Raw genomic sequence first — 26221 nt, 5'->3', positions numbered from 1 at the left:
AAGCCAAAGCAAACCAAAAAAAAAAAGGAGTCAACAGCTACTTAAGAATATTGCTGATGCCCAGGCAGTGAAAGAAAGGGTGGTTCTGTAAGAAAGTGAGGGCAATGGAGGAATGATTGCCTCAAACTACCTGAAGCAACACAAACCCACAACTGCACAGTTAATGGCAAGGCTGTGTCAAGTATGACTACTCTCTCCTCCCTATTCAGAATTCATAGGAGGCCTGGGGTCCTATCCTGTTCACATACAGATTCCTCAGAGTATAAGGATGACATTCAAAGCATGTTGACCCAACAAGACAGTGAATGCTGACTCAACTGCAACATGGGAAATAAAGTCACTCCCTTCTTTGCTCCCAATGGGCAAATGGCCGTTCCTAGGCACTTGGGAGCTGACCCTATCAGGAGCAGTGAGGGCAGGCAGCGAGAGCAGAGGGTTGTAGGGGAAAGTGCTGGTCCTAGTTCAGGCTCTCCCTCTAGTGAGCTGCATTGTCTCAGACAACTGTCTAATTACCTTATCTCTAAGGCAAGGCTGTCAGCCCATTTCAACATGCTAAGACTCAACAGAATGATACTCCAATAAGGCTTTATAGCAGAGAATAGGCCCTGCCTACACATTCTGGTGTCAGAAAATTAACATGAGGTAGAAATGACCTATGAAGTCTAGGATCATGTAGATAATGGATGATGGGGGCGCTGAAGAAGTTACTAGGAAAACTCATTGAAAATTAGCTCATTTCAACCTAAATATTAAAGTTAAATACGCCCAAATACTTAAAACATACATTTGGGATGGCCAGCACCAAGGAGATAAAATTCAGCCTAGGCTAATACTAAGGGCAGCTGGGGAGAAGGCCAAGGCAGATTCTGGAAAAACCAGGGGAGACAAGGATGTGGGTTACTCTATCCACGTAACTCCCTGGAACTAGGCAGCCACCAGCTCTCCTTGGGACAGAAAAGGCAAGAAAGCAGAACAGCCCTTCTGGTTCAACCTCCCTGTACCTAGAGTCATACAGGATGAAGTCAGATTTACTCTGAGGTTCAGCCAGAAGCCTGAGTATAACTCCAGGTGTGGTCCTGTCTCCTAAATCACTCTCCATCTGATGCAAAAGGCAGGCAACTCGAGTGGTGCAACGAGGGCTGGAAGAACACATGTAGGCTCGAGTCTCACTCTGCCTCTTACTAGCTGTGAAACCTGCACACTTCCTACCTCCCCAGGGCCTTGGCTTCCTGCTGCGCAATAGGGGCTGGACTGGACATGTTCCAGTCTCCTCTGGCTCTGCACCATAGTTTCAGTAGAGTGGGGGTGGGCTGCAAGTTCCTTAAGAAAAGCTGAACACTAGGTGGTTAGGAAGAAAAAGCAAAAGTCTGACCCAAGTGGCATCTCAGGGCACAAGTTCACTCAATCAATCAACAGGTAGAAATGTCATCAGATACAATGCCAACTATAAGGGAAGAAACTTCTCTCAGTTACCTTGTCTGAAACAGTGGCTGGAACCCCATCTCACAAGGTTTGTACCAGAATTAAATAAATATGGCTACATTTACTAGAACTGTGCTCAATACACAGCAGACTTTATTGTACTTCATTCCCCTTCCAGAATGGTAATGAAAAAGAATGGATGTTGGCAACCAATAAATATCTATTGCTATTGGGGGTTCCGGGGCCAAATCACTGAGCTTCAAAGGAGATGTCCTGGAACTTTGCTTCTTCCCAAAATGTCTCCCCATTTTCTATCTTTTGCCTCTGAAAGGAAAAAAAAAATGTTTCTACCTATTTATAGGGCTCATCCCAGCACTTCTGCTTATGATGCTCATCCCTTCTGGACTTCTGAAGAAGCTACCCTTACTAACTCCCCCAACCCTTTAATTCTTTCCTTCTCCATTGCAGTATCTCCTCAGCCTACAAGCAAGCTCAAATCTCTCAATTAGAAAACTATTTCCAAACTCAGCTATTCAAGAATCACCCTATCTAACCTTCTGAATCTCCTTTCCATGGTTCTTTCTTATTCATCCCTCACCTTGTGACGGTCCTTACACACTAATGTCACTGCTCTCTCAAAGGTTAATAAAACTTCTCATTGCTAAATCTCCCTACCCAATCCTCAATCAATTCTTGGCTTCTCAAAACTCAACTCCTGCTTGGCTTCTCCAAACACGTCTACCTCCACTCACTGTCTGCAGCTCCTCTCCCCCTACTCACCCCTTACACATCCATTTCGTCTTCTATTGTCGGTCCCTGGGACCATGCGGCAAAACCTCTAATGCTCAATACAGGCCAGAAGGGAAATGTAAGTGAATGATGAGATCAGCTAAGACCTCCAGCTAACTGGAGAGCTCATGCCTTTTCCCAAGAGGGCAGCTACTACTCAGCTCCAATGGGAGGCTGTTGGGGAAGAACTGCCATCAATGCTGCCGCATCAACCTACTACAATGTAAAATTTGGGTTCCAAACATGAACATTCAATTCAGATACACACACCATCACCCTGTGCACGCCAAAGAAAAAAATACTGATAGTTGTTTTACTATCTGCATCAGGATTAACTCAGACAGTAAGCTGCCGGTGTTCAACTTTGCTCAGCACTGGTCAATCTCATTCTCCTAGGGATTTAACTACCAGTAGGTAAGATACTGATGACCTATCACTGAAGCTCCAGACATTAATGTCCAACTGCCAAATGGACAACCACACATGGATATCCTCCCAACATACCAAAATCAAACACATCACCCAGTTACCAAGCACAATTTTCCTCTTCCCTGTGTTCAACTCCTTCTCATCACTATCCTTCAAGTCAACCAGGACAAAAAATCATGAAGTTATTTTATGAACACTTCCTCCTATCCCATCTCCAACTAGCTGTCAAATCATGAAGTCTCCCCTCAACCCTGTCCTTCATATCAGTTCCTTCCTATCTACTTCCATCTCTATTATGTTCAAACTAATTGACAAACCTCCAATTCATCCTTCTTTCAGCCTCCACAGTGTTCTTACTAAAAAACCAGGCTGATTCTGTGGTTTCCCTTCCTCTACAAAACCCTCCTTAACCTCAGCACTTTGTTTGTACCTCTATCAGAACCCGAGGTACTCAGCCTTGTAGCCTCCCCTCTATGTGTTCAAAGCTATCCACCCGATGAGAACAAGTTCCCAAAGGGCAGAATGCATCATATTCATCCTGAGGCAGACAGCAAATGTGGGCATGAACTGATGGGGAAACCACATGTTGAAGAGAAAGCTCAAAATGAAGAAGCCACAGGCTGAAGAAGTTATTCTTTATCTTAGATTAGGTATACTTATTTTATCCTGGGTTGGAGCCAAGTACTATCCAAGGTCATTTTAGTCTTGCAGGGAGCAAAAGCAGTCCTGTAGCTTATGAAAACAGATTTCTTTTATATGTTCTGCACAAAAGAGTTAATTTCTGGGGAATTCTTCAACTAAGCTTTGTCTGTTAATATATAAGACTTTTAAAAATATTGCCAGTGATAACAGCTTTTAAGGTCATTAGCAATTATAGAAAGAGTACAAAACTGGGACACAGTGCCAAAGTCTCCTGTATGCTTGGGGCCTTTCCCATTACTCAAGGCACCTTTTCTCCATCCTCCACCTAGAAGTGTAGAGGCCTTCCCTTGGAAACACTTTAAACTCAAGGGCCCACTTCCTAGAATCTTCCAGAAAAATACAAGAAAAAAGCAACCCTTTGAAATCAGTTTAAAATTGTAGACAGTTTATTCAGCATTCCTTTACAGCTAAGAATTTCAGATCATGCAGTGTACTAAGATTCTAGGAAAAGAGTTGATGTACCCAAATTCCCAAGAATTGGGAAATAAGTATTTTACTGCCTAAGAACACATTAACCAGGTTTATACTCTAAAAGTGTATAGGTGAATACCAGCAGTCTCCATTGTGCAGCTCATGAACCACCTAACTGGTCTTCCCTGGTTAGAGAAGCTAGATACTTCACATTCTACTTACAAGCCACCCCTTCATTGGTCTTCAGATTGAGAAAAAAAAAAAAAAATTTCAATTACACTTTATATTCAGCATTATTTTATATTAGTTTCAGGTGTACAACATGTACTTTACAAGGTGTTCCCCCTGATATTTCCAGTATGCAACTGGCACCATACGTAATTATTATAATATTAGTGACCCTTCATCAATCTTGGTTCCATGTCTGTAGAGGTGAAGGTAGGAGTCATCAGTCAGGACTTGGCAGAGTGGCCACAGGCATTAAGATACCCTCTCTGGATAGCAGAGCATCTAAAGGTGAGGATCCTTCTCTTCCAATGAGAAGTCTAAGGCAGGTCTGGAAAGAACTACTCTAATCTCTCTCTCTTTCTTCTCCTCTCTCTCTCACTCTCTCTCTCTCATACACACACACACACACACACACACACACACACACTCTCTCTCTCTCTCCCTCTCTCTCCCTTCTCTCTCTCTCTCTCCCTCCCTCAAAACGAAACCTATCCTGGACTGGCACTAAGACACTCATGGTAGCCACAATGAAAATTCCACCTGTATATTAAACTGTCTTCCCATACATGCAGGAAAATTAGCCTACCTAATAAGAAGGTTGCTGTGCTCTTAAATTATCAAAAGTTACAAAAACAATCCCTGTCCCTATGCCCTTTTCCTAAATCTGCACTCTTCTCAGAAGAATGTCCTAAAGTTTAAATAAGTCAAGACTATGCTGCAACAATGCCAAGGAAATATTTTCTTTTTTTTAATTTTTATTTTTTAAAAATTTGTAATATATATTTTTTAATTAATTTATTTTATTGATTATGGTCTCACATAATTGTCCTTATCCCCCCCCATTCCCATCCCAACCCACTCCCTACATATGCCCCCACCCCCCTCTTGTCCTTGGCCACTGGCTAGGCCCATATGCATGCACACAAGTCCTTTGGTTGATCTCTTCCCCTTACCCCCACCCTCCCCTACTTTCCCTCTGAGGTTTGAGAGTCTGGTCGCTGCTTCTCTTTCTCTGGGTCTGTTTTTGTTCATCAGTTTATGTAAGGAAATATTTTCTGTCTAAAATTTTGGTCTGCTGCTTTCCAGCCTCAGCTATCACATGACCTTGTGAAAGTTTTACTCCCACACACTTCAGCCAACAGAGCCATATTTCATGTCAACCGTGGTGAGACTGCCAGCATCTGTTCATTTGACACGACAATGAAAGGCACCTTGATGAACGGCAACAATCGTTACTGAAATTGACGGATATGAATCTTGGTTCATCTGCATCCTGCAGTGATTAATCTCTAAATCTCAAGGTAAATAATAAAATAAAAACACTCGACAATAAACCTGTGCTTTATCAGGAAGTGGTTTATCAAAAGTTGAGTTGTGACAAGAGACAAAACAAAATCCACACCATGGTGTGGCTTCACTACTCACCGAGGGATCAACCTGGTCATTGGTCACTCCTCGAAGGACTATCCTTAATGGGTGCTTCATAAATGGAGCCAGGCAAAGAAGACTCTCCAGGTAATAGCCAATGCCACGAAGGACACTGCAGTCATGCTCCACGGATCCACCATACAGGAGGCCAGGCTGGTAATATAAGGTCGTCCCTTACGTAAGAGGAAAGAGAGCCACATTCAGCAGGAAAAAAAAAACCCTTGGTGTCACAAAATCAACACAGGCAATGAATCCCAAGGGGAAAGTCTGACATGGGCATCCAAGGGAGTTCAAAATGCCATTCCTAAGAGCCCACACTTCAGTCCAAAAGCTGACTCATTACTGTCAAGCCCTTGTAATAATAATAAACTGTGAGTGTAATTTAATAAACAGTAAAGCCCCTCCCCAAGCCATCTGACTTGCCAAAGTCATGGCAAGACAGAGAGAAAAAAATCCTAGCAGGTATCTTAAATCTCCCAACAGCACATTCTCAGACTTTGCTGAACAAGGGTGTTTACAAACAATGCTCTGAAACCATCATATCCGCAATCAGCTTCTTCTAGGCCCTTGAAATGAGATTCCCCATGTACCACACTCACCGAACAAGATGCCTAGAAAAGCCAGTACTTTATGGCAATTCCATTAATAGTAGCTATTATAAAAGTAAACAAATAAAAATATCTAAATTTACTTACTAGCTTTATTAGAAACGCTTTATTATCTTTACTCACTTTTTCACATATTCATAGCATTCAAAAAGTTTCTTACCAGATTAACATATTAGAGGAAAAACAAAATAAGATACAGTCTAGATGATCTGGGAGTATAAATGGGTGAACAAGATCTTTTTGTTGCTCAAATGTTTTGCAATGTCTTTTGGCACAATTTATCAATAAGCAAATTTAGCAACAGAGGAAGGAGATACATTCAGTCACTCCAAAGGAAAACAGCTCTTGGGAGTTTCATAAAATAAATTTAGGTCTTACTACATTAAAAACGAAAATCCCATCAATCACAATCAGAATCAATCAAAATCAGAATCATATTCCTCCCACGCTTTTCAAAGGGAAAGATTCTACATCAGTTATCCTAAACACTATTCATGAGTCACAAAACTAATTCTCTAGTACAAAAAGCCATTTTTTTAAAAAGCTATATAACCATTAAACACTACTTATCTGTTTATGCCTGCAAATCAACCAAATGAGAAATTGACCAGGTCATCAGAATGAAGTATTCTACCCTGGGGTGGAGGTGAGTATGGGAGAGTGATTTTTGCGTTGGGACAGGGTAGATACAAGGAAGAAGCAGGATCATGTAAATATCTACTTCCCAACCTACTCTGTAGAAGTGATTAGAAAATAATACAGTAAGTCCTCAGTTAAGAGATCCGTTCATATGGCAAGACGTAACACGATTATAAGTCGGACCTCTGAACCCACCTACATAAGCACATACGTCTCTCACATGGAGCACATACACAGCAGTAATGAAGTGAAACAGTAAAAAAAAAAAAATTTAAAAATTAAAAATTTAAAGATAATTCCTGACCTTTATTTACTTGTGGTAAATAATAAAAAATAATTAAAAAATAAATGTTATATAACGTAAAAAAAATAATAAAAAACATAAAGCACATACGTTCTGTGACATGACGTAACTTTTTTTTTTAAATAAATAAATGGGAGATGGTGACATAACCACTTACATCAATTCTGGCGTAACCTGAGGACTGCCTGTATAATTTTACCTGCCTTCTGAATCACCTATATAAACTGCTGAAAAAATCTCCAGGAATTTTAAAGTAAACAAGCCAAGGAAGACTAATAGAACCATAGCCTGCAAAGGGCATCCGAAGCCTCATACCTAAAACCTGTTCTCTGCAACAAATTTCCTGTGGCACCAGGCCACTTATTAAGCCAAGCTTGTCTTCTTTCTTAAAAGAGACGACATGTGGGCCCTGACCGTTGTGGCTCATTTGGTTGGAGCGTTCCCCGTACATCAAAGATTTTCGGGTTTGAGTTCCTCAGGGCACATACCTGGGGGGTTACAGGTTCGATCCTGGTTGGGTTGTGTAGGAGAGGCAAGGAATAGATGTTTCTCTCTTTCTCCCTTCCTCTCTAGTATCAAAATCAGGTGAGGATTAGAACGAAAAGAGTCCACAAGTTCAGAGTTTCCTTTATTGCACATGTACAGAGAGGTAAATAACTCCTTCATAGAACCCGGCAAAGACGTTTGCTTCCTATACGATGTATATACTAGTAAAAGTGTTTCTAACAGCAAACAAACAACAAAAACTACCTAGAAGCAAACTGAATGAAATAAATCATCAAGCATCCATACAATGGAATACTATATGAGGACTACTGAAATAACTGAGATTAGCCAAAACCGGTTTGGCTCAGTGGTAGAGCATCGGTCTGCAGACTGAAAGGTCCCAGGTTCGATTCCGGTCAGTGGCATGTGTGTTGGTTGTGTGCACATCCCCGGTGGGGGGTGTGCAAGAGGCAGCTGGTCGATGTTTCTCTCTCATCGACGTTTCTAGCTCTCTATCTCTCTCCCTTTCTCTCTGTAAAAATCAATAAAATATATTTAAAAAATAAATAAATAAATAACTGAGATTAACCTGAGACATCTGTGCTAGTGAAGAAAAAAGCTGGCTTGTAGAACACAGCATGAGCACAACCCTGTTGATGGTATAAGACAGCTATTTTCTTTTCTTTTCTTTTTAATATATTTTATTGATTTTACACAGAGAGAAATTGAGAGGGACAGAAAGTTAGAAACGTCGATGAGAGAGAAACATTGACCAGCTGCCTCTTGCACACCCCCCACTGGGGATGTGCCAGCAACCGGGGTACATGCCCTTGACCGGAATCGAACCCGGGACCTTTCAGCCCGCAGGCCGACGCTCTATCCACTGAGCCAAACCGGTCCCGGCTAAGACAGCTATTTTCAACTGTCCTCATCTCACTAATTATTAAAATTCTACGGCACACCAAAAAAATATATCAAGTGTTTTTGCTGACCTGACCAAAAAAAATTAGGTATAACTCTGACTCATTCACACTGGACAGATATTATGTTCGCTATTGTCATTTTTTTTTTTTTAAATCTGACCATCTAAGGGAAAAGAGGTCAGTGCCCCTGATGAAATAGTCAGGTATTGCATCTTTTAAAAAATTATTGCAGCACACTGGTTGAAAATCGCTCATCTAAGATACAGAGGTGCCCAAATAAGCAAATGCAATATAGAGGAAGGTGACAAGGGTACACCCTCACCCCAGCATGGCTGCACCTGGGGAGGGAATGGAAAGGAAACAGCTGAAGGGCTTTCACAATTTTTGCATATACTTATTTAAACTAATCTTAAAAGCTAAATAAAATTCAGCACATACAACTACCTCCTAGAGTTTGTCCTAAGATTTTGTTGTGATAATATAAGTAAACGGGCTTTGATAAGTTGTATGTTAACAAATGGTAGGTATAAAATACTTTACTGTTAAAAAAGAGGAAGTGCTTGTTTGTTGATCTGAAATTTTCAGTCTTCTAACTTCCTTAAATCAAGTGTAGGCCCCTTAAATTGACAGAGCTCACACATATCTCCAAACAATTGCATCACAAACAGGAAACTGGATGTTCCTATCTGAATATAAAATGTATACGATCAAATGGAGTGAGAAACAGCAAGAATGATAAGTAGTGCATGTGTAGGTGCTTTCCGGAACGGGAAGAAAAGGGGCTTACCTGTTTGATTTATTTCAATTCGAGAACCATTTGTTATTTTGTCCAAAAGCCTTATGAAGCTGGCTTCAAAATCTGTGGGGGAAAAAGAGAAAACAGAAAGGGTTAAGTCACCCTTTCCAGGCCGCACTGCCCAATCAAGTTCTGCCATGGAGGGTAGGCTACTTGGGTTTTCCTCAGGACCTGAGCGGGGTCACTGGTGGAGAACCTGGAGCAGTTGAAACGCACTGGCTGGCAAATATATGGTTAATAGAACTGTTAGAAACAGTTCAGCTTTCATATTCCACAAAATAAACAGTTCAGCTTCTATATCCCAGCAATCTAAGGGGACACTAATTTTAGCAGCACAACCACCAAAAGATCTGTTCTTCTGACCTCAGGAGCACATGCCTAATAAGGGAGAACAGGAGTCAAATACCTGTTCTCACAGAGCACCCAAGAGGGCAGATTAAAACAAGGTTACTATCCCTCCCATTCGGCACTGTCCCTTCTCCCTTCCTCTACCATCTTACTGATCTAGAGCTATCTAGCCAGTTCAGTTTTTAATTTCATTATAAAGGTGCCTGATATACAGTATTACTGCCACCTTTTTTTAAATGCATGAGAAAAAACTGGAAGGGAAAACACTAAATGTTAATAAATGGGTTTCTCTTCATATTAGGATTTTATATGAATTTAATTTTCTTATTCAAATTTTAACATTCAAATTGGCTTCAATTCCTTTTAGGAACAGATTTTTATCTAAAATATAAAAGCTGGTCGTTTTTTTTAGAAAAGAGGGTAGAAGGGCAGGAAATTATTTTAAATGTGAAATATGGAAGGACGTAGAGTGAAAACTCAGGACTCGGGAGAATATGTCGCCTCTAGCCTTCCCTAGAGTTGATCTTACACAGAGAAACACACACACACACACACACACACACACACACACTTTAGCTTCAATCTCCCACCCATGAATAAGGATAGCAGTCCAACTCTTCTGCACTGAAGGCACTGTAACTGCCTGACACCTTCGTGCAGCTCTCACTTCTCTAAAGAACTAACAGAACTTGTGAGCACACATTCCAGCAGTCAAAAGGGTCAGCAAATCAACTAAATCTGTAGTCGGCAAACTCATTAGTCAAACTCACGAGCAGCAGTTTGCCGACCAGTGAACTAAACAATTCCCATCCACTTGTTCTGCTACTTAACACTGTCCCATAACTCCTGTTCTAGTAGATTCTGCAATCTGTGCAAAGACCAGTGGGCTCAAGTCAGAGAAACTCCAATTTGTCCTGAAACAAGTAATAATGGCAAAAAATCAATAGGTGTATATTAATACTCTCATTATAGCCATACATTTTCAACTTAATCCTCAAAACCCCAAGGCGGGAAGCGCCCTTCCCATTTTATAGAAGTTTTAAGCTCTAGAATGCCTACCAGACTGGCAAGTGACAAAGACAAGAGTTGAGTCCAAATCCATTCTTCTCCAAAGTCCAGGCTCTTAAGCACACCATGACTCTAGTTTGCCTCAGTTTTATTTTTTAATATATTTTTATTGATTCCAGAGAGGGAAAGCGGGAGAGAGAAACATCCATGATGAAAGCAAATCATGGACTGCATGCCTCCTACTGTAGACTGAACCCACAACCCAGGCATGTGCCCTGACTGGGAATCGAATCGTGACCTCCTGATTCATAGGTCAACTATCAACCACTGTGCCATGCCAGCCAGGGCTTCCTAACTCAGTTTAATCCTTCGGAGCCAACCTTTTCCCTCTAGAAAATTGTGGCACCTTTTCAACTGCAAGCCATGACCTACTGAAGAATCCTGCAGACAATTTAATGGGTCCCCAATCTCTACTTATTTTTAGTAAAATTACAACAGAATAAACGATATCATAATAACTGTGCATACTGAAATTTCAGCACACATACATCATATATAATAAAAGGGTAATAGGCAAATCAACTGAATTGGGGAACAACTGATTGCTATGACGTGCACTGACCACCAGGGGGAAGACACCCAATGCAGGAACTGTCCCCTGGTGGTCAGTGCGCTACCTCAGGGGAAACACGGTCAGCCAGAAGCCCTGAGGCGGGCTCACGACTGGTAAGTGCAGCGGCGATGGCACAAGCCTCTCCTGCCTCTGCAGCAGCGCTAAGGATGTCCAACTGACAGCTTAGGCCCACTCCAGCAAAACAGTCATAGTAGGGGACTTTAATACCCCATTGACATCAGGGAGCAGGCCTAAGCTGTCAGTCAGACATCCGCAGAGGGCTCCTGAACTGCGAGGGCACAGGCCAGGCTGAGGGACACCCCCAGACTGCACGAATTTCATGCATTAAGCATCTAGTATAATCGTATGTATACTAGGTGGTGATGTAAGTAACATCACAAATTTTAAAAGTAACTTAACTACCAAAGTTAACTAGAAAACTTAACTAGAAATTATTTCAATGGTCTCCTTATACAAAATAATTTTGTGTGTGTTTTTAAATCAGGCATGATCTATATACCATAGTACCATTTCTACTTATGTTTATAGAAAATGCAAAATAGTTGACACAAAAAGAAAAAAAAAACCAGCAATTTTTTTTTTCTGCTCAAGCTTCAGAGGTCCCAAAATGGGAAAGAGGTAAAAGCATCCTATACAATAAAAGGTTAATATGCAAATAGACCGAATGGCAGAACAACCGAACAACAAAACAAAGTATAATATGCTAATGACATGATAAGGTTGCTCCAGCACTTGCTATGATATGCACTGACCACCAGGGGGTCCCTTCAGCCTAGCCTGTGCCCTCTCCCAATCCAGGACCCCTCCGGGAGATGTCGGAGAGCCAGTTTCAGCTCGATCCCGCAGACCACTCTGCCAGATGCAGGACTCATGGCTGGCAAGTGCTGCTGTGGCCGCATGAACCTCTTCCAATCAGGACTGACTGGGTGCGAGCCCACGGCAGGCAGTGGGGCCACGATGAGAGGGAGCGGCAGGAAGAAGCTGTAGGCAGCGTTGGATTGCAAGTTTCGGCCCAATCCTCGCAAGCCACCCAGAGGGACCCCACCCGTGCATGGATTCATGCACTGGGCCCCTAGTCTATATATAAAAGGCTAATATGTAGTATTCTTCCCACTGTCCAACCGGTCGCTTTGACACGTACTGACCACCAGGAGACAGACGCTCAATGCAGGAGCTGCCGTCTCCTACACAGAGAAATGGCACTGAGGACCTGACACTGACAAAGCAACACTAGGCTTCCCCCAAGTGGGACACAGGCCCCACCACCACCCCAGAGCAACAGCCCACCAAATCACAGCCAATGCTGCTAAGACCCCATGGCGCAAAATGCGAGCCACAGCCCAGCTCAGCCCAGCCCAACCCGCAAACAATGGCTGTGGGTGCCAGGTAAAGACATCACGCTTTTGTTGACATTATGAAGCTGAAATTGTTGACAGAATGTGTCTGAAAATCAACTATTGCCAAAACGTATCTTGAAGCCAAAAGAAAGTGACATTGTCAACAGAATATATCTGAAGAACAGACATTGACAAGTACTACCAGTACTGGTGGGAACTGCCTTCATAGCAAACATGAGGTAAATGAGGATACAATTATCGAACACAGTTGTGGTGGAATGACTGTTATGTGTCAGTTCTGCCTATCCCCAAATTTCTCCGATGAAAACCCATCTGATGGAAAATTTACTTGTTGTTGTAGCAAAGGCAAAGTTTGTCCAAAGGATATAAATTTTCCAGAACACCTGACATATTTTTAAAAATTAATGATAAAGATTCTGACAGTAAAAATTTCATGGAAAATATTCGTTGTTACATCATGTTGTTATTGTTTTTTATTTAGCCAATTTACATATTATTTTCATGTGCATTTTACAAATTCATTCATCTCTGACACTTCTGTCATAGAGAAAAGGAGAATGGCGATATTAAAATATTTCTTGTAATCATTTCCTTTAATGTGCAGGAATTCACTAATTTATAAATAAAGTCCTAAATTACAACTCCAAAGCTTTTACAGATTTGGAAAGAGAAAATAAGAGCAGAAATTTAGGAAAATCTTCTCTTTTTTTGCAATGCACACACAGTTAAAAAATGTCAAGCAGAGGAACACGAGTAGAAACAGAATGAGCATATAAGGAGACTTCCAGGCAGGTCTATGCCCTGATCACAGCAAGTAAGTGCTTAAGAAGCAGCACTTCAAAGAAACAAACACAGAGCTAGATCCAGAATCCTAGCAACAGTGAAGATATAGCTCCATCACCTGGTACAAAAAAGATCTCAAGTTCACCTAATAATACTAAGGCTGAAGTTCCTCAAACTTCACTAAGACAAGATGTGTAGAATCCTTGCCCTTTCACTTCCCACACACCCCTCTGTGGATCTTCCTCTTCAGGGCTGCTCCTGGGGTAGTACAAAATTTCAGATATCTAAAAACATTAGGGGAGAGTTCCAAAAAATAAGCACAAGTTTACTTATTGCTTAGGAATACATAGGTCACAGTTATGAAGACAACATGAATACCGTTATGATCAGAAAAGTGGTCACCACAGAGCGTGTGGAAGGAGTTGTAAATTAAAAGGCCCAAGAGGTGTAGACAGTTTTCTATTTCTTTATCTAGACCAGGTCACACAGGTATTCATTTTATAATCCTTTAAGTACTACTTTCATGTGTTAGGCATTTCATATGCTATTACTAGAGGCCAGGTGCACAAAATTCATGCATGGGGGTTAGGGGGTGTTGTCCCTCAGCCCAGCCTGCACCCTCCCAAATCTGAGACATCCCTCTCACAATCCAGGACTACTGGTTCCCAACCGTTTGCCTTGCCTGCCTGCCTGATTGCCCCTACCCGTTACCCTGCCAGCCTGATCGATGTCTAACTGCTCCCCTGCTGGCCCAATTGCCCCTAACTGTCCTCCCCTGCAGGCCTTGTCACCCTAACTGTCCTCCCCTGTTGGCTGGGTTGCCCCCAACTGCCCTCCCCTGCAGGCCTGGGTCCCCCCTAACTGTCCTCCCTGCAGACTTGGTCGCCCACAACTGCCCTCCCCTGCCAGCCATCTTCTGGCAGCCATCTTGTGTCCACATGGGGGCAGCCATCTTGTGTGTTGGATGGTCAATTTGCATATCACCTCTTTATAATATAGGAAAACAAACATTGAAGATTACTTGTTTGTTCCATACCTTCAAATTTTCCTGGATATTTTGCTTGCTTATATAAAAACCTGTAAAACAAATAAAATAAGCAAAGGGCAACTTAATTCTCTGACTTATGCTATTTTTAATACCTCTCAAGTTTTCTATTTAATATCAAAACTCTTCTACTCCTTTTCTTTACAAACACATCAGGAGATAAGCTCTCTCTAGCAGAAATTCACTAGAGCATTTCCTCAGAAAACTATTAGAGACAGATAAAAAACAACATCCTATATAATAAAAGGCTAATATGCAAATTGCCCCGCAGCCCCTCCCCCCAGCCAGTTTTGCCACCGATCAGCCCCCCCTACCCCGATTGGAGCAGGCCAGCCGGACCCCACCCATGCATGAACTTATGCCCCGGGCCTCTAGTTATATAATAACCAAAGAGTCAATCCACCAATCTTAGATGTTCCAAACAACGAAGCTGAAAGATACATAAAGCTAAAATTATTATAACTGAAGTGAGAGACAAATCTACAATTATAATTGGATACTTCAATATACCTCTCTCACTAATCAATAGAAGAACTGAACCAGTGATTTTCAATTTTTTAAAATCATGGCACACATAAAAAAATTACTAAAATTCTGCAGCACACCAAAAACTATTTTATGTTTTTTGCCAACCTAACAACAACAACAAAAAGGTATAATTTTGATTCATTCACACTGGATGGCTATTGTGTTGGCTGTTGTCATTTTTTATTAGACAATAAGGGATAAGAGGTCAGTGCCCCTGACTAAATAGTCAGATATTAGACGTTTTAAAAATTCTCACGGCACATCAGTGTGCCTGATGTAGCACACCAGTTGAAAATCGCTGAACTAGACAGAAAATCAGGAAGGGCAAAGAGCTAAGCAATGTCATCAACAAAAGGACCTAACCATATTCATAAAGCAGAATACACATTCTTTCCAAGTGCCAATGGAATATATACCCAGATAAACCATTATCTTGGGCCATTTAAAAAACAACAACAAAAACACCTCAACAAATCTAAAACAACTGAATTCATTCAGACCATCTTCTCTAATCATAATGGAATCAAACTGAAATCAGTAAGAAAAAGAAAGAAAAATATACCCACACTTGAAAACTAATCACACTTATAAATAATTCATGGTTCAAAGAGGAAATCCCAAAGGAAAGAAAAGAATTCACTGAAGTGAATGAAATTAAAATATGACATATCAAAAACTGTGGACACAGCTAAAGCAGTGTTGAGAGGGAAATTTATTGCACTAAATATGTACATTGGAAAAGGGAAAGTTTCCAATAATTTAAGCCTTACCTTAAAAACTTAGGAAAAAGCAATAAAACCTAAAACAAAACTAAACTTCAAAGTAAAAGAAATTATTATAATAAAAGAGCAGAAATAAATGTAATTGAAAAAAATAGAGAAAAATCAAAGAAGCTAGCTTTTAAATATTTTTTTTATTGATTTCTTACAGAGAGGAAGAGAGAGGGATAGCGTTAGAAACATCCATGAGAGAGAATCATCGATCAGCTGCCTCTTGCACACCCCCTACTGGGGATATGCCCGCAACCACGGTACATGCCCTTGACCGGAATCGAACCCGGGACCTTTCAGTCCACAGGCCGACGCTCTATCCACTGAGCCAAACCAGTTTCGGCAAAGAAGCTAGCTTTTAAATTTAACAAACTTCTAGCAACACTGGCAAAGAAAATAGGGAGAAAACACAAATCATCAATATTAAGAATGAAGCAGGGGCTATCACCCATATTAACAAGCTAAAGAAGTAAAATTACATGACTGAATCAACTGGTGCAGAAGAAGCATATGACAAACAAAAAATATTCAATCACAATTTTTATTTATTTATTTATTTTTAATATATCTTATTGATTTTTTACAGAGAGGAGGAGAGAGGGATAGAAACATCGACCAGCTGCCTCTTGCACACCCCCTACCGGGGATGTGCCCGCAACCAATGTACATGCCCTTGACCGGAATCGAACCTGGGACCTTCCAGTCCGCAGACAGACGCTCTACCACTGAGCCAAACCGGTTTCAGCTCAATCACAATTTTTAAAAAACCTCATCAAAAACAGGAATAGCCATAGCCTATTTGGTTCAGTGGATAGAGGGTTGGCCCTCAGACTGAAGGGTCCCAGGTTTGATTCCAGTCAAGGGCACATGCCTGGGTTGCAGGCTCGATGCCCGGCCCAGGTCCAGGCATATGTGGGAGGATCCCTGGCCCAGGTCAGGGTGCATGCAGGAGGCAACTAATTGATGTGACTCTCTCACACGGATGTTTCTCTTTTTCTCTCCCCCTCCCTTCCACTCTCAATCAATGGAAAAAGATCCTCGAGTGATGATTTTAATAAAACAACAACAAAAATGAGAATAGAAAACTTCCTTAACTTGATAATGGCATCTAAAAAATATATAGAGTTAACCTTATACTTAGTGGCAAAATACTTAACATTTTCCCTGTAAGATCCTTGAGGATCTTTTTCCAAATGGTACTAGAGCAGTCAGACATTTTTAGCAAAAAAAAAAATGAACCTCAATTTAAGTTTTAAACCTCATATAAAAATTAACTTACAGGATGTAGGATGAGGCAAGTAGTTTTTAGACTTGACTCCAAAAACACAAGCAATAAAAGAAATTTTGATAAATTCTATTTCATTAAAATTAAAATACTTTCCTCTGCAAAAGAGAATGAAAAGACAAGCTCTGCAGATGGATAAAATGTTAGCAAGCTACATATATCTGACAAAGAACTAGAATATGTAAAGCAATCTGAAAACTTAACAGTAAAAACAAACACTCCCGCTAGAAAACTGACAAAAGACATTTCACTAGAGGCTATATTGATGGCAAATAAGCTCATCAAAAGATCTTCAACAGCCGAACTCAGTGCTAGAGCGTCGGTCTGTGGATTGAAAGGTCCCAGGTTCGATTCCATTCAAGGGCATGTACATTGGTTGCGGGCACATCCCCGGTAGGGGGTGTGCAAGAGGCAGCTGGTTGATGTTTCTCTCTCATCGACGTTTCTAGCTCTCTATCCCTCTCCCTTCCTCTCTGTAAAAAAAAAATCAATAAAATATATATCTTTTTAAAAAGATGTTCAACATAATTAGCCATTAGGAATATGCAAATTAAGCTACAAGACAGTACCACACACCTATCAAAATGGCTAAAATTAAAATTAGTTACAGCACCGGAGCATTTTCTCCCTCCATTCAGAGTTTCCTTCCCAGCAGTTGTCAACAGTTTTGGCTCAAATAAACTCCTAAAATTTCAAAAAATTAAAATATAACACTAAGTGTTGGCAGGCATGTAGAGAAATTGAGTCACTCATATATTGTTGCTGGGAATATAAAATAGTAAGGCCACACCGAAAAACAGCTTGTCAGTTTCCTAAGTATATAAACTATCAAACCACCCAGCAACTAGACTCCTGGACATTTATCCCAGAGAAAGAAGGACTTATGTCCACATAAAAACCTATAAGCAAAAAATTTTAGCAGCATTATTAAGAATAGCCAAACAAACAAAAACTGGAAACAATATAGATGTCCTTCAACAAGTGAATGATTTTTTTTTAATTGTGTTACTTTCATACAATGGAATGCTATTCAGCAATAAAGAGGAACAAACTTAGTTTAAAAAAAAAAAAAAAAAACTTGGATAAATCTCCAGAGAATCATGCTGAGAAAAAGAAAAGAAAGTGAAACAAAAAGTTGCTTACTGTATGATTCTATTTAGAAAACAAACGACAAAAATATAGGAATGGAGAACAGTTTCATGAGTGTCAAAAGGTAAGAAATGGGTGGGAAAAGGAGGGAAGTGAGTGTGGCTATAAAAGGGAAAAATGAGGAATCCTTTTGGTGATGAAAATGTTAAATATCTTCACTGTTATCAATGTCAATATCCTGGTTATAATATTGTTACTATATTTTTTCCAGATGTTACCACTGGGGGAAATGGGATAAAGTGCAGACAGATTTCTCTGTATTATTTATGATAACTGCGTGACAATGTGCAATTATCTGAAAATAAAAAGTTTAGTTAAAAAAATAAAAAGATGGTGCATAGTTCCATTTAGAATAGCATTCTACAGCTTCCAATCAACAGCAGATCTGAACACAGACTATTAGGATCCTTGGCATTTGTCTTTAACAGATGAGCATCTTGTTTAGAGCAATTAATAATCATCACAAGGGAGCAAACTTTCACAGTCAATAGAGGCAAAGAGGTAACAGGACAATATTCAATCTAAACTTATCATTAGTATAGTTGTCAGCCTTCCCCAAATCCACTTATCTATCAACAACTCTGGGTCCCAGACCCTACTGGTACATCCTTGTGGTACATTTGGTCTGTGTCCTGGTTCCTGGAACAAATCTCCTAAAATCCTTGGAAGTTTCAGAGTGATAGAGTGTCTTTTAAAAGTTATTCATAAGGAACCACTTTGAAGGTACTACAGTTTATGCTGATGAGGTGACTTAGCCTTAGAATGGAGCTTGGGACTGGTTACCAAAAAACCCCCAAATGATTAGAAGGTTGGGGGGGGGGGGGAATGATGAAGGTTGGGGAATGATGAAGGTTGGAACTTTCAGGTCTAGGCAGGAATGGGAGTCGGGGCAGAGGAGGGTGTCAAACACAGAGATTAAGACCTATAAAAAATCCTGAACAAGGAGAGAATTTGTAGATTGGGGAGGGAATACAAGTTCTCGGAAGGAGGCAGACCCTACTTCAGGACCCTTCCAAACTTGGCCCTATAAAACTCTTCATCTGGCTGTTTATCAGTATCCCTTTTAATATCCTTTATAATAAACTGGCAAGTGTAAGTAAATGTCTCCCTGAGCTTTGTGAGTCATTCTAACAAATTATCAGACTCAAGGTGGGGATTGTGGAAACCCCCAATTTACAGCTGGTTGATTAGAAGTACAAGTGACAGAGATTTCCGATCAGGACTTATGATTGACATCTGAAGTATGAGGCAGTCTTGTGGAACTGAATTCCTACCTTTTGGGATCTGATTCTTTTTTCTTCTTTTAAACATATTTTATTGATTTTTACAGAGAGGAAGGGAGAGGGACAGAGAGCTAGAAACATCGATAAGAGAGATACATCGACCAGCTGCCTCCTGCACACCCCCAACTGGGGATGTGCCCGCAACCAATGTACATGCCCTTGACCGGAATCGAACCTGGGACCTCAGTCTGCAGACCGATGCTCTATCCACTGAGTCAAACCAGTTTGTCAAACACAGAGATTAAGACCTATGTTTGACATGGCTGTTCCTCATGTTGTAAAGCAGCTGTCCAAAATGCCTGTCTCATTTAGACAGAAAAGCCTTTAGACAGAAAAGAGAAAACAAAGAGAAGTCATAATTCTCTTTAAATATCTGAAAAGTTTTCATATAGATGGGGGAACAGATTTCAGATGCCAGAGAGCAGAAGCAAAAGGCCAGACAGAGGCATTTTGGACAGCTGCTTTACAACATGAGGAACAGCCATGTCCATCATGCAGTTAGATGGAGAACAGGCCCTCCAGGCTGGAGGTGGATGCACTCTCTTTCCTGGGGAGTCTGTCACTCAGGGATGTTCAACCAGTTATCACACTCATCCATCTTGGCTTTTTCACTTTTAGTAAAAGAGCAATCAAAAAATATGTATTTCCTCCTCAATGATAGAAAGCGTCTCATGAGACAACACAATTGTTCATACTCCTCAAGAGTGAAGCAAAAATTACATGTGGCTATGTAATAAAAACCATTCCAAGATCATCTTTTTGGGGGGTTCAAATTCTTTGCATTATTTATAATCCCTCTGCTTGGAAAAAGGCAGTTTTATTTAAAAGATTGATTGATCTGTCAGAAGTCACAGTGTTTGAGCTGTTTCATCCCCTTCTGAATCCTTGTACAGTTTTCTTGGGACCACATACTGCTTTCCCAAACATTAGGGATTGGAGAAAAGAAAAGGCTTAATAATTAAGTCCAGAAGGTGGAGGTTTTTCAACATCAGCACTATTAATATTTTGGACAGAATAATTCTTTGGCCGAAACCGGTTTCGCTCAGTAGATAGAGCGTCGGTCTGTGGACTGAAAGGTCCCAGGTTTGATTCCGGTCAAGGGCATGTGGTCGAGGGCATGTACATTGGTTGCGGGCACATCCCCAGTAGGGGGTGTGCAGGAGGCAGCTGAGGGATGTTTCTGTCTCATCGATGTTTCTAGCTCTCTATCCCTCTTCCTTCCTCTCTTTAAAAAAAAAATCAATAAAATATATTTTTAAAAATAATAATTATTTGTGTGGGGAGCTGTCTGATGCATTTCAGGATGTTTAGCAGCATCCCTGGGCTCTACCCACTACATGCCAGGAGCAGCCTCCCAGTTGTGACAATAAAAGCATGTCTCCAGCCCTAGCAGATTTGGTTCAGTGGATAGAGCATCGGCCTACGGACTGAAGGGTCCCAGGTTCGATTCCAGTCAAGGGCACATGCCTGGGTTGTGGGCTTGATCCCCAATCAATGATTCTCTCTCACCATAGATGCTTCTATCTCTCTCCCTCTCTCTATTCATTTTTTTTTTAATTGTCCCCTGGGGAGCAAAACTGCCCCTGGTAAAGAACCATTACATCACACATAGCATAACACACAAATATCTGGAAGCCATCGCAAAAAAGAAAGCCTTTAGACAGAAAAGAGAAAACAAAGAGAAGTCATAATTCTCTTTAAATATCTGAAAAGTTTTCATATTGATGGGGGAACAGATTTCAGATGCCAGAGAGCAGTAGTATTCCCCGTGGGTAGAAGTATATATGATAAAACCAGCTAACACTTACTCTTCCTAAATGCCAGGCACTGTTCAGTGCACTTTGAAGTGATATTTCATTTACCCTTCACAATAACTCTATGAAGTTGGTAGAACCAGTCCCACTTTATAGATGAAAAAACAGAATCAGAGCCCAAACTGGTTTGGCTCAGTGGATAGAGTGTTGGACTGCGGGCTGAAAGGTCGGTCCCAGGTTCGATTCTGGTCAAGGGCATGTACATTGGTTATGGGCACATCCCCAGTAGGGGGTGTGCAGGAGGCAGCTGGTCGATGTTTCTCTCTCATCGACGTCTCTAGCTCTCTATCCCTCTCCCTTCCTCTCTGTGGAAAATCATTAAAATATATTTTAAAAAAGCCGAAACCGGTTTGGCTCAGTGGACAGAGCGTCGGTCTGGGGACTGAAAGGTCCCAGGTTCGATTCCGGTCAAGGGCATGTACGTTGGTTGCGGGCACATCCCTGGTAGGGATGTGCAAGAGGCAGATGGTCGGTGTTTCTCTCTCATCAACATTTCTAGCTCTCTATCTCTCTCCCTTCCTCTCTGTAAAAAATCAATAAAAATATATTAAAAAAAAAAAAAAAACAGAATCAGAATTGTTAAAGAATACGTTCAAGGTCCAAGAGCTAATAGCAAAAGCAGAAACTGAATACATTTTTAAAAAAGAACTCTGACTTAAAAGTTGTTTCTTTCACCTACAATCATCTTCGTAGCCACCTCAATCCTACCTGCCCAGATCAGAAGCAGGTCCAGAAAGCCTTCCTTCATCATCGCCAGGGAAGTCTTGCTCTTACACCAATGAGCCCCTTTACAACCTTCAGCTCTTCCTACTTCAAGTTACTCAAGCTACTCTGTCAAGCTCTTCCTTAGAAAACTCCTGGAGGGTGGGGGACCCAGCTCCTCACATTTACACCCCCACAAAGCCTTGCACATACTGGGGCTCAATAAACCTTTTCTGAATGACTGCACCATCCCCACCCTCCAAAGCCCACACCGGCAGGAATGTTGAAGCAAGGACTTTTGAGAGATGCAATCCTGCACATAAGCTATAAGCAGAAGATTTTATTGGGAATGTTCTGGGTTTTTTCCAACTCTCAGAATCTGAGTTCAGGAAAAGTCAGAAAGGGAAAGATGACTGGTAACACGGCCCATTGACTGCATCTCCAATTTAAGCTCACAGGGGCTTGCTTGACTATCACCAGATAACATGTGTCAGGGGCTATATGTATTTATGTATATGTGTGTATGCACATACACTTGCATGAGTATATTACATATACACATATCCATGCATATCTATGAATGCATGTACAGCCATCCCTTGGCCACCATGGAGGATTGGTTCCAGGACCCTGCAGATATAAAATTCTGGAAATGCTCAAGTCCCTTATATAAAATGCTGCAGTACTGGCCCCACTTTATAGATGAAAAAAACATAATCAGGCTACAGCAGGGTATGTCTACACATCATTTCATTTGCGTGGATTCAGCATAGAGCGTGGTGAGTGGCAAATTCAAGTTTTGCTTTTTGAAACTTCCTGGGATTTTTTTTTCCCCCTGAGTATTTTTGACCCACAATTGCTTGAATCTGCAGATGTGAAAGCCATGGATACGAAAAGCCGACTGTACTAGTATACACCTATATCTCCGTTACCTCTATAAGAAATTAAACAATGTCTGTACGATTTTTGAGAACTTGAAGCCAACACAAGGAGGTCTAAATTAGGGGCCACTTTCTTCCCCTAGTATATTAATAAGGTTAGGCAAGTAATGCTATACATAGTATTCCTCAAAAAATGCCAGCACATTTGCTAACTAGTGCTGCCTCTCCCAGAGACCAGACCTGGCATCCTCTCAGGAAAATGCCACGTGGCCAAGCCCTGTTCGTGTATGTGGCAGTGAGGAGATGCTCACAAACAGAGGAGAGGGAAGGCAGGAAAGCATCCATTGGAACATTAAAACATTAGTTTGAAGAAAAAAAAACATTAGTTTGGAGGCCACCTGTCAAGAGACAAATACCAGCCCTAGCCAGTTTGGCTCAGTGGATAGAGTGTCAGCCTGCTGACCGAAGAGGTCCCAGATTCGATTCCCGTGAAGGGCATGTACCTTGGTTGCAGGCTCCTCCTGGCCCAGGCCCTGGCTCGGGCATGTGCAGGAGACAACCAATCAATGTGTTTCTCTCACATCAGTATTTCTTTCTGTCTTTCACTCTCTTCCACGTTCTTTGAAAATCAATGGAAAAATATCCTCGGATAATAAAGAACATTATAAACTGATGAACCAAAAGATAGATACAGAGACAGTAAAGCAACAAGCAGACTGTCAAATTACAGTGGGGAGGGGAGGGAGATCTGGGGGAGATAATAGATCAACCGAAGGACTTGTAGACATGCATATAAGTACAACCAATGGACATAAAACTCTGGGGAGGAAGGGTATGCATGGGAGGGAGGGAGGGGGGCAAAAAAAAAATCAATAAAATATATTAAAGAAAAAAAATATATATCCTCAGGAGCTACGGTGAGCACGTACACAGGAGGACCCCGGGGATTCAATTCACTCACTACCCAGCAGGGGCTTAAAACCTCCGATGCTTCCACCGCCAGGCCTGAGGAACTTGGGAGTCTGGTAGCTGCATAGCCTGACCCTCCCAGCCCTGAGTCTGAACAGCCCCCAAAGGCTCCGGGGTTCCAACTTTAATATATTTCTAAAATAAAATTAGGAAAAAAGAAAGAAAAATATCCTCGGGTGAGGATTTTAAGAGAGACAGAGAGACAAACACTAAAAATTTATCTTATGGGCACTAGATTTCCTTGAAAAATCCCAATCTCCAGGATAAAGTACTTCTACTAATCCTTTAAAAAAAAAAAAAAAAGAAAAGAAAAGAAAGAAAAAAAGAGAAAGAAAGCCCGGCCTGTGTGGCTCTGCAGTTGAACATCAACCCAGGAACCAAGAGGTTGCCATGCCAGTTCCATTACCAGTTAGAGTACATGCTAGGGTTTTGGCATCCATCAATGACTCCCTCTCCCATAGAAGGCAGCCATCCATGTTTCTATCGATGTTTCTATCTCTATCCCTTTCCCTTCCTCTCTCTAAAAAAAGAAAAAAAGCTATGCCCAGTATTCATAGATGTAAAAGCCTATCTTCTTTCCATAGCCAGCTAGTGGGATGAATTCTCCAGGCTAATTTGGGAGGCAAACGGGAGAGCTGGCTGGGAATGCCACAGAGCAGAGCAATCAAGCAATTGCTTTGCCCAAGGGCCAGACTCAAAATAAGGGCAGAGATGTCGAGGGGAAGAGCATCTGACATAAACCAGGCTAGCAGTCTCTCCTCAACTTCTTCAGTTACAACAAGGGTAAGAATCCTGTACCCATCAATATAAGCCTTTCCTACTGTCACCAGGTGCCTCTCCATGGAATGGAGGTCTTCTGGTTCTTTCTATCCTAATCTTGCATCTCCATCAATGACATGGCATTTTCCCTTTAACGTGCAGCCAATCACCATTCAAGAGAGGCACCAATGTAACTGTCCAGATGATGAAACTGGCTGGCCACCTAAGTACAGAAGCCAGTGCAAAATGAAATACATCAACACGACCCGGAAAGCTTCGAGAGCCAACCACAAAACCGTCTCCTTCAATCTGCAGGCAGAGTTGGTTGTGTGTTTTGTTCTTTTTTCCCTTTCTTTCTTTAACCGGGTCTCCCCGTTTGGGATAAACACACTGAAAGCTTTTAAAATGCACTTGTCTTACTCCAGGGGACCAGTTGCACATCGGAGCCATTTAATAAATGGGGCCTACTTTTAATCTTATCTACTTTTGTAGGGAAATAAAACAAAAAGGAGCTTGAAAAATCCTGTAGTGTAGCGCTTGTCACCAACACTTGACCCAAGTCAAGGCAATGAGGCCCATGACTGTTAAAAATGCATCGCAAAGCTCCTGTCCTGTGCACATCAATCACAGTCACCGTTAAAAACAAACAGCCTTTTTCAAGATTCTTTGATCCACTGTCAAGGGAAGGTGTGAGGACAGGCGAGAAGTCATGGCGACAGGGACAGCCGCTGTCCAAGGGGGGTAAAGAGGGGGGCCGGTCAGCTGCATCTGAGACCTGTTCTGGGTACCCACCAGGGGTACCCCTTCTCTCCAAATCCCCCTCCATCTTTACACCTGCCCAGGCACCCCATTTCGGTCCAACAAACTGTTGTTGGTTTTTTTTTTTCTTCTTTGAGACGACGTTGAATGAGAGAGAGCCAGAGGGGCTGATGACAAGCGAGGGAGCGAACCTCGGGATTTGCTGGAAAACGTGTACCTGTTTACTCCCAGCGCCCGGGAGACGCGGAGCGGCGCGGCGCACAGCCGAGCTCACCCCTCAGAGCTCACCCCTCGGGGCCGACCCCGCCTCCCCACCGCCCCGGGTGCGACCCTGATTTAGGGGCGACCCGCGACCACCCGCCCCTCCTCAAAGCGCCCGCGGGACCCTGAGGCTCCCCGCGCGCCGGCCGGCCCGCCCCCCAGGACATCAGCGCGGTCTCCCCGGGGGGGGGGGGGGGCCCCGCCCTCACTCACCCTCCGCGCTGCCAGTCCCCCCATTACCTCGGAGGCCCGGGTTGTCGTCTCTGGCCCGGATCTTTCGGATTTTGACCGGGCGCCCGCTCAGAGTCGACAGGACCAGACGCTGGCGCAAGAAGTTGCAGCCCGCGTAGCTGAGCGAGTGCGCCGGAGTCGCCATGTGCGCGCCCCGCGCCAAGGCGTGGGCGCCCGGGGCGCGGCCACTTCAGACGGACCGGAGCGGGGTCGCGGCGGCGGCGGCGGCGGGCGACAGCGGCGACGGCAGCGGCGGCGGCAACCGGGGTTCCCTCCGGCGCGAACCCGCAGCCCCCGACGTGTCCACGTGGTTTGGAACAGGAAGACGGAGAAACCAGACACCGGGTCAGAGGGGAGCGGGGAGGAGCCGGCGACCGCCTCCCTCCCCGCCTCCCCGCCTCCCCGCCGGACTGAGGACGGCCCCGAGCCGGGCGCCGCTCCGCTATTGGCCCGCGCGCGGTCGGGGCGGTGCTCGCGCAGCGTCGCCAT

General features: G+C 42.5%; 1 protein-coding gene across 2 annotated transcripts in view; it reads right to left on the bottom strand.

Moving 5' to 3' along the window:
- The window catches only part of RCL1 (RNA terminal phosphate cyclase like 1), a 56391-nt gene extending 30260 nt beyond the window's left edge, over positions 1-26131 (bottom strand). Inside the window, exons 1-3 of one of the 2 annotated variants that reach the window (XM_084899539.1) lie at positions 25742-26131; positions 9157-9228; positions 5407-5582 (exon numbers count right to left, since the gene is read on the bottom strand). In XM_084899539.1, the coding sequence (XP_084755665.1) occupies positions 5407-5582; positions 9157-9228; positions 25742-25877 (384 nt within the window). In that variant the 5' untranslated portion in view covers positions 25878-26131. The remainder of the gene's footprint in view (positions 1-5406; positions 5583-9156; positions 9229-25741) is intronic. The other variant, XM_084899540.1, reaches the window with a different exon arrangement.
- Positions 26132-26221: the final 90 nt, after the last annotated feature.

The sequence above is a fragment of the Pipistrellus hanaki genome, assembly GCF_964339955.1.
Source record: "Pipistrellus hanaki genome assembly, chromosome: 11".
Lineage (NCBI taxonomy): Eukaryota > Metazoa > Chordata > Mammalia > Chiroptera > Vespertilionidae > Pipistrellus > Pipistrellus hanaki.
Note: the sequence above shows the minus strand (reverse complement) of the source record. Positions and strands in the feature narration are given on the sequence as shown.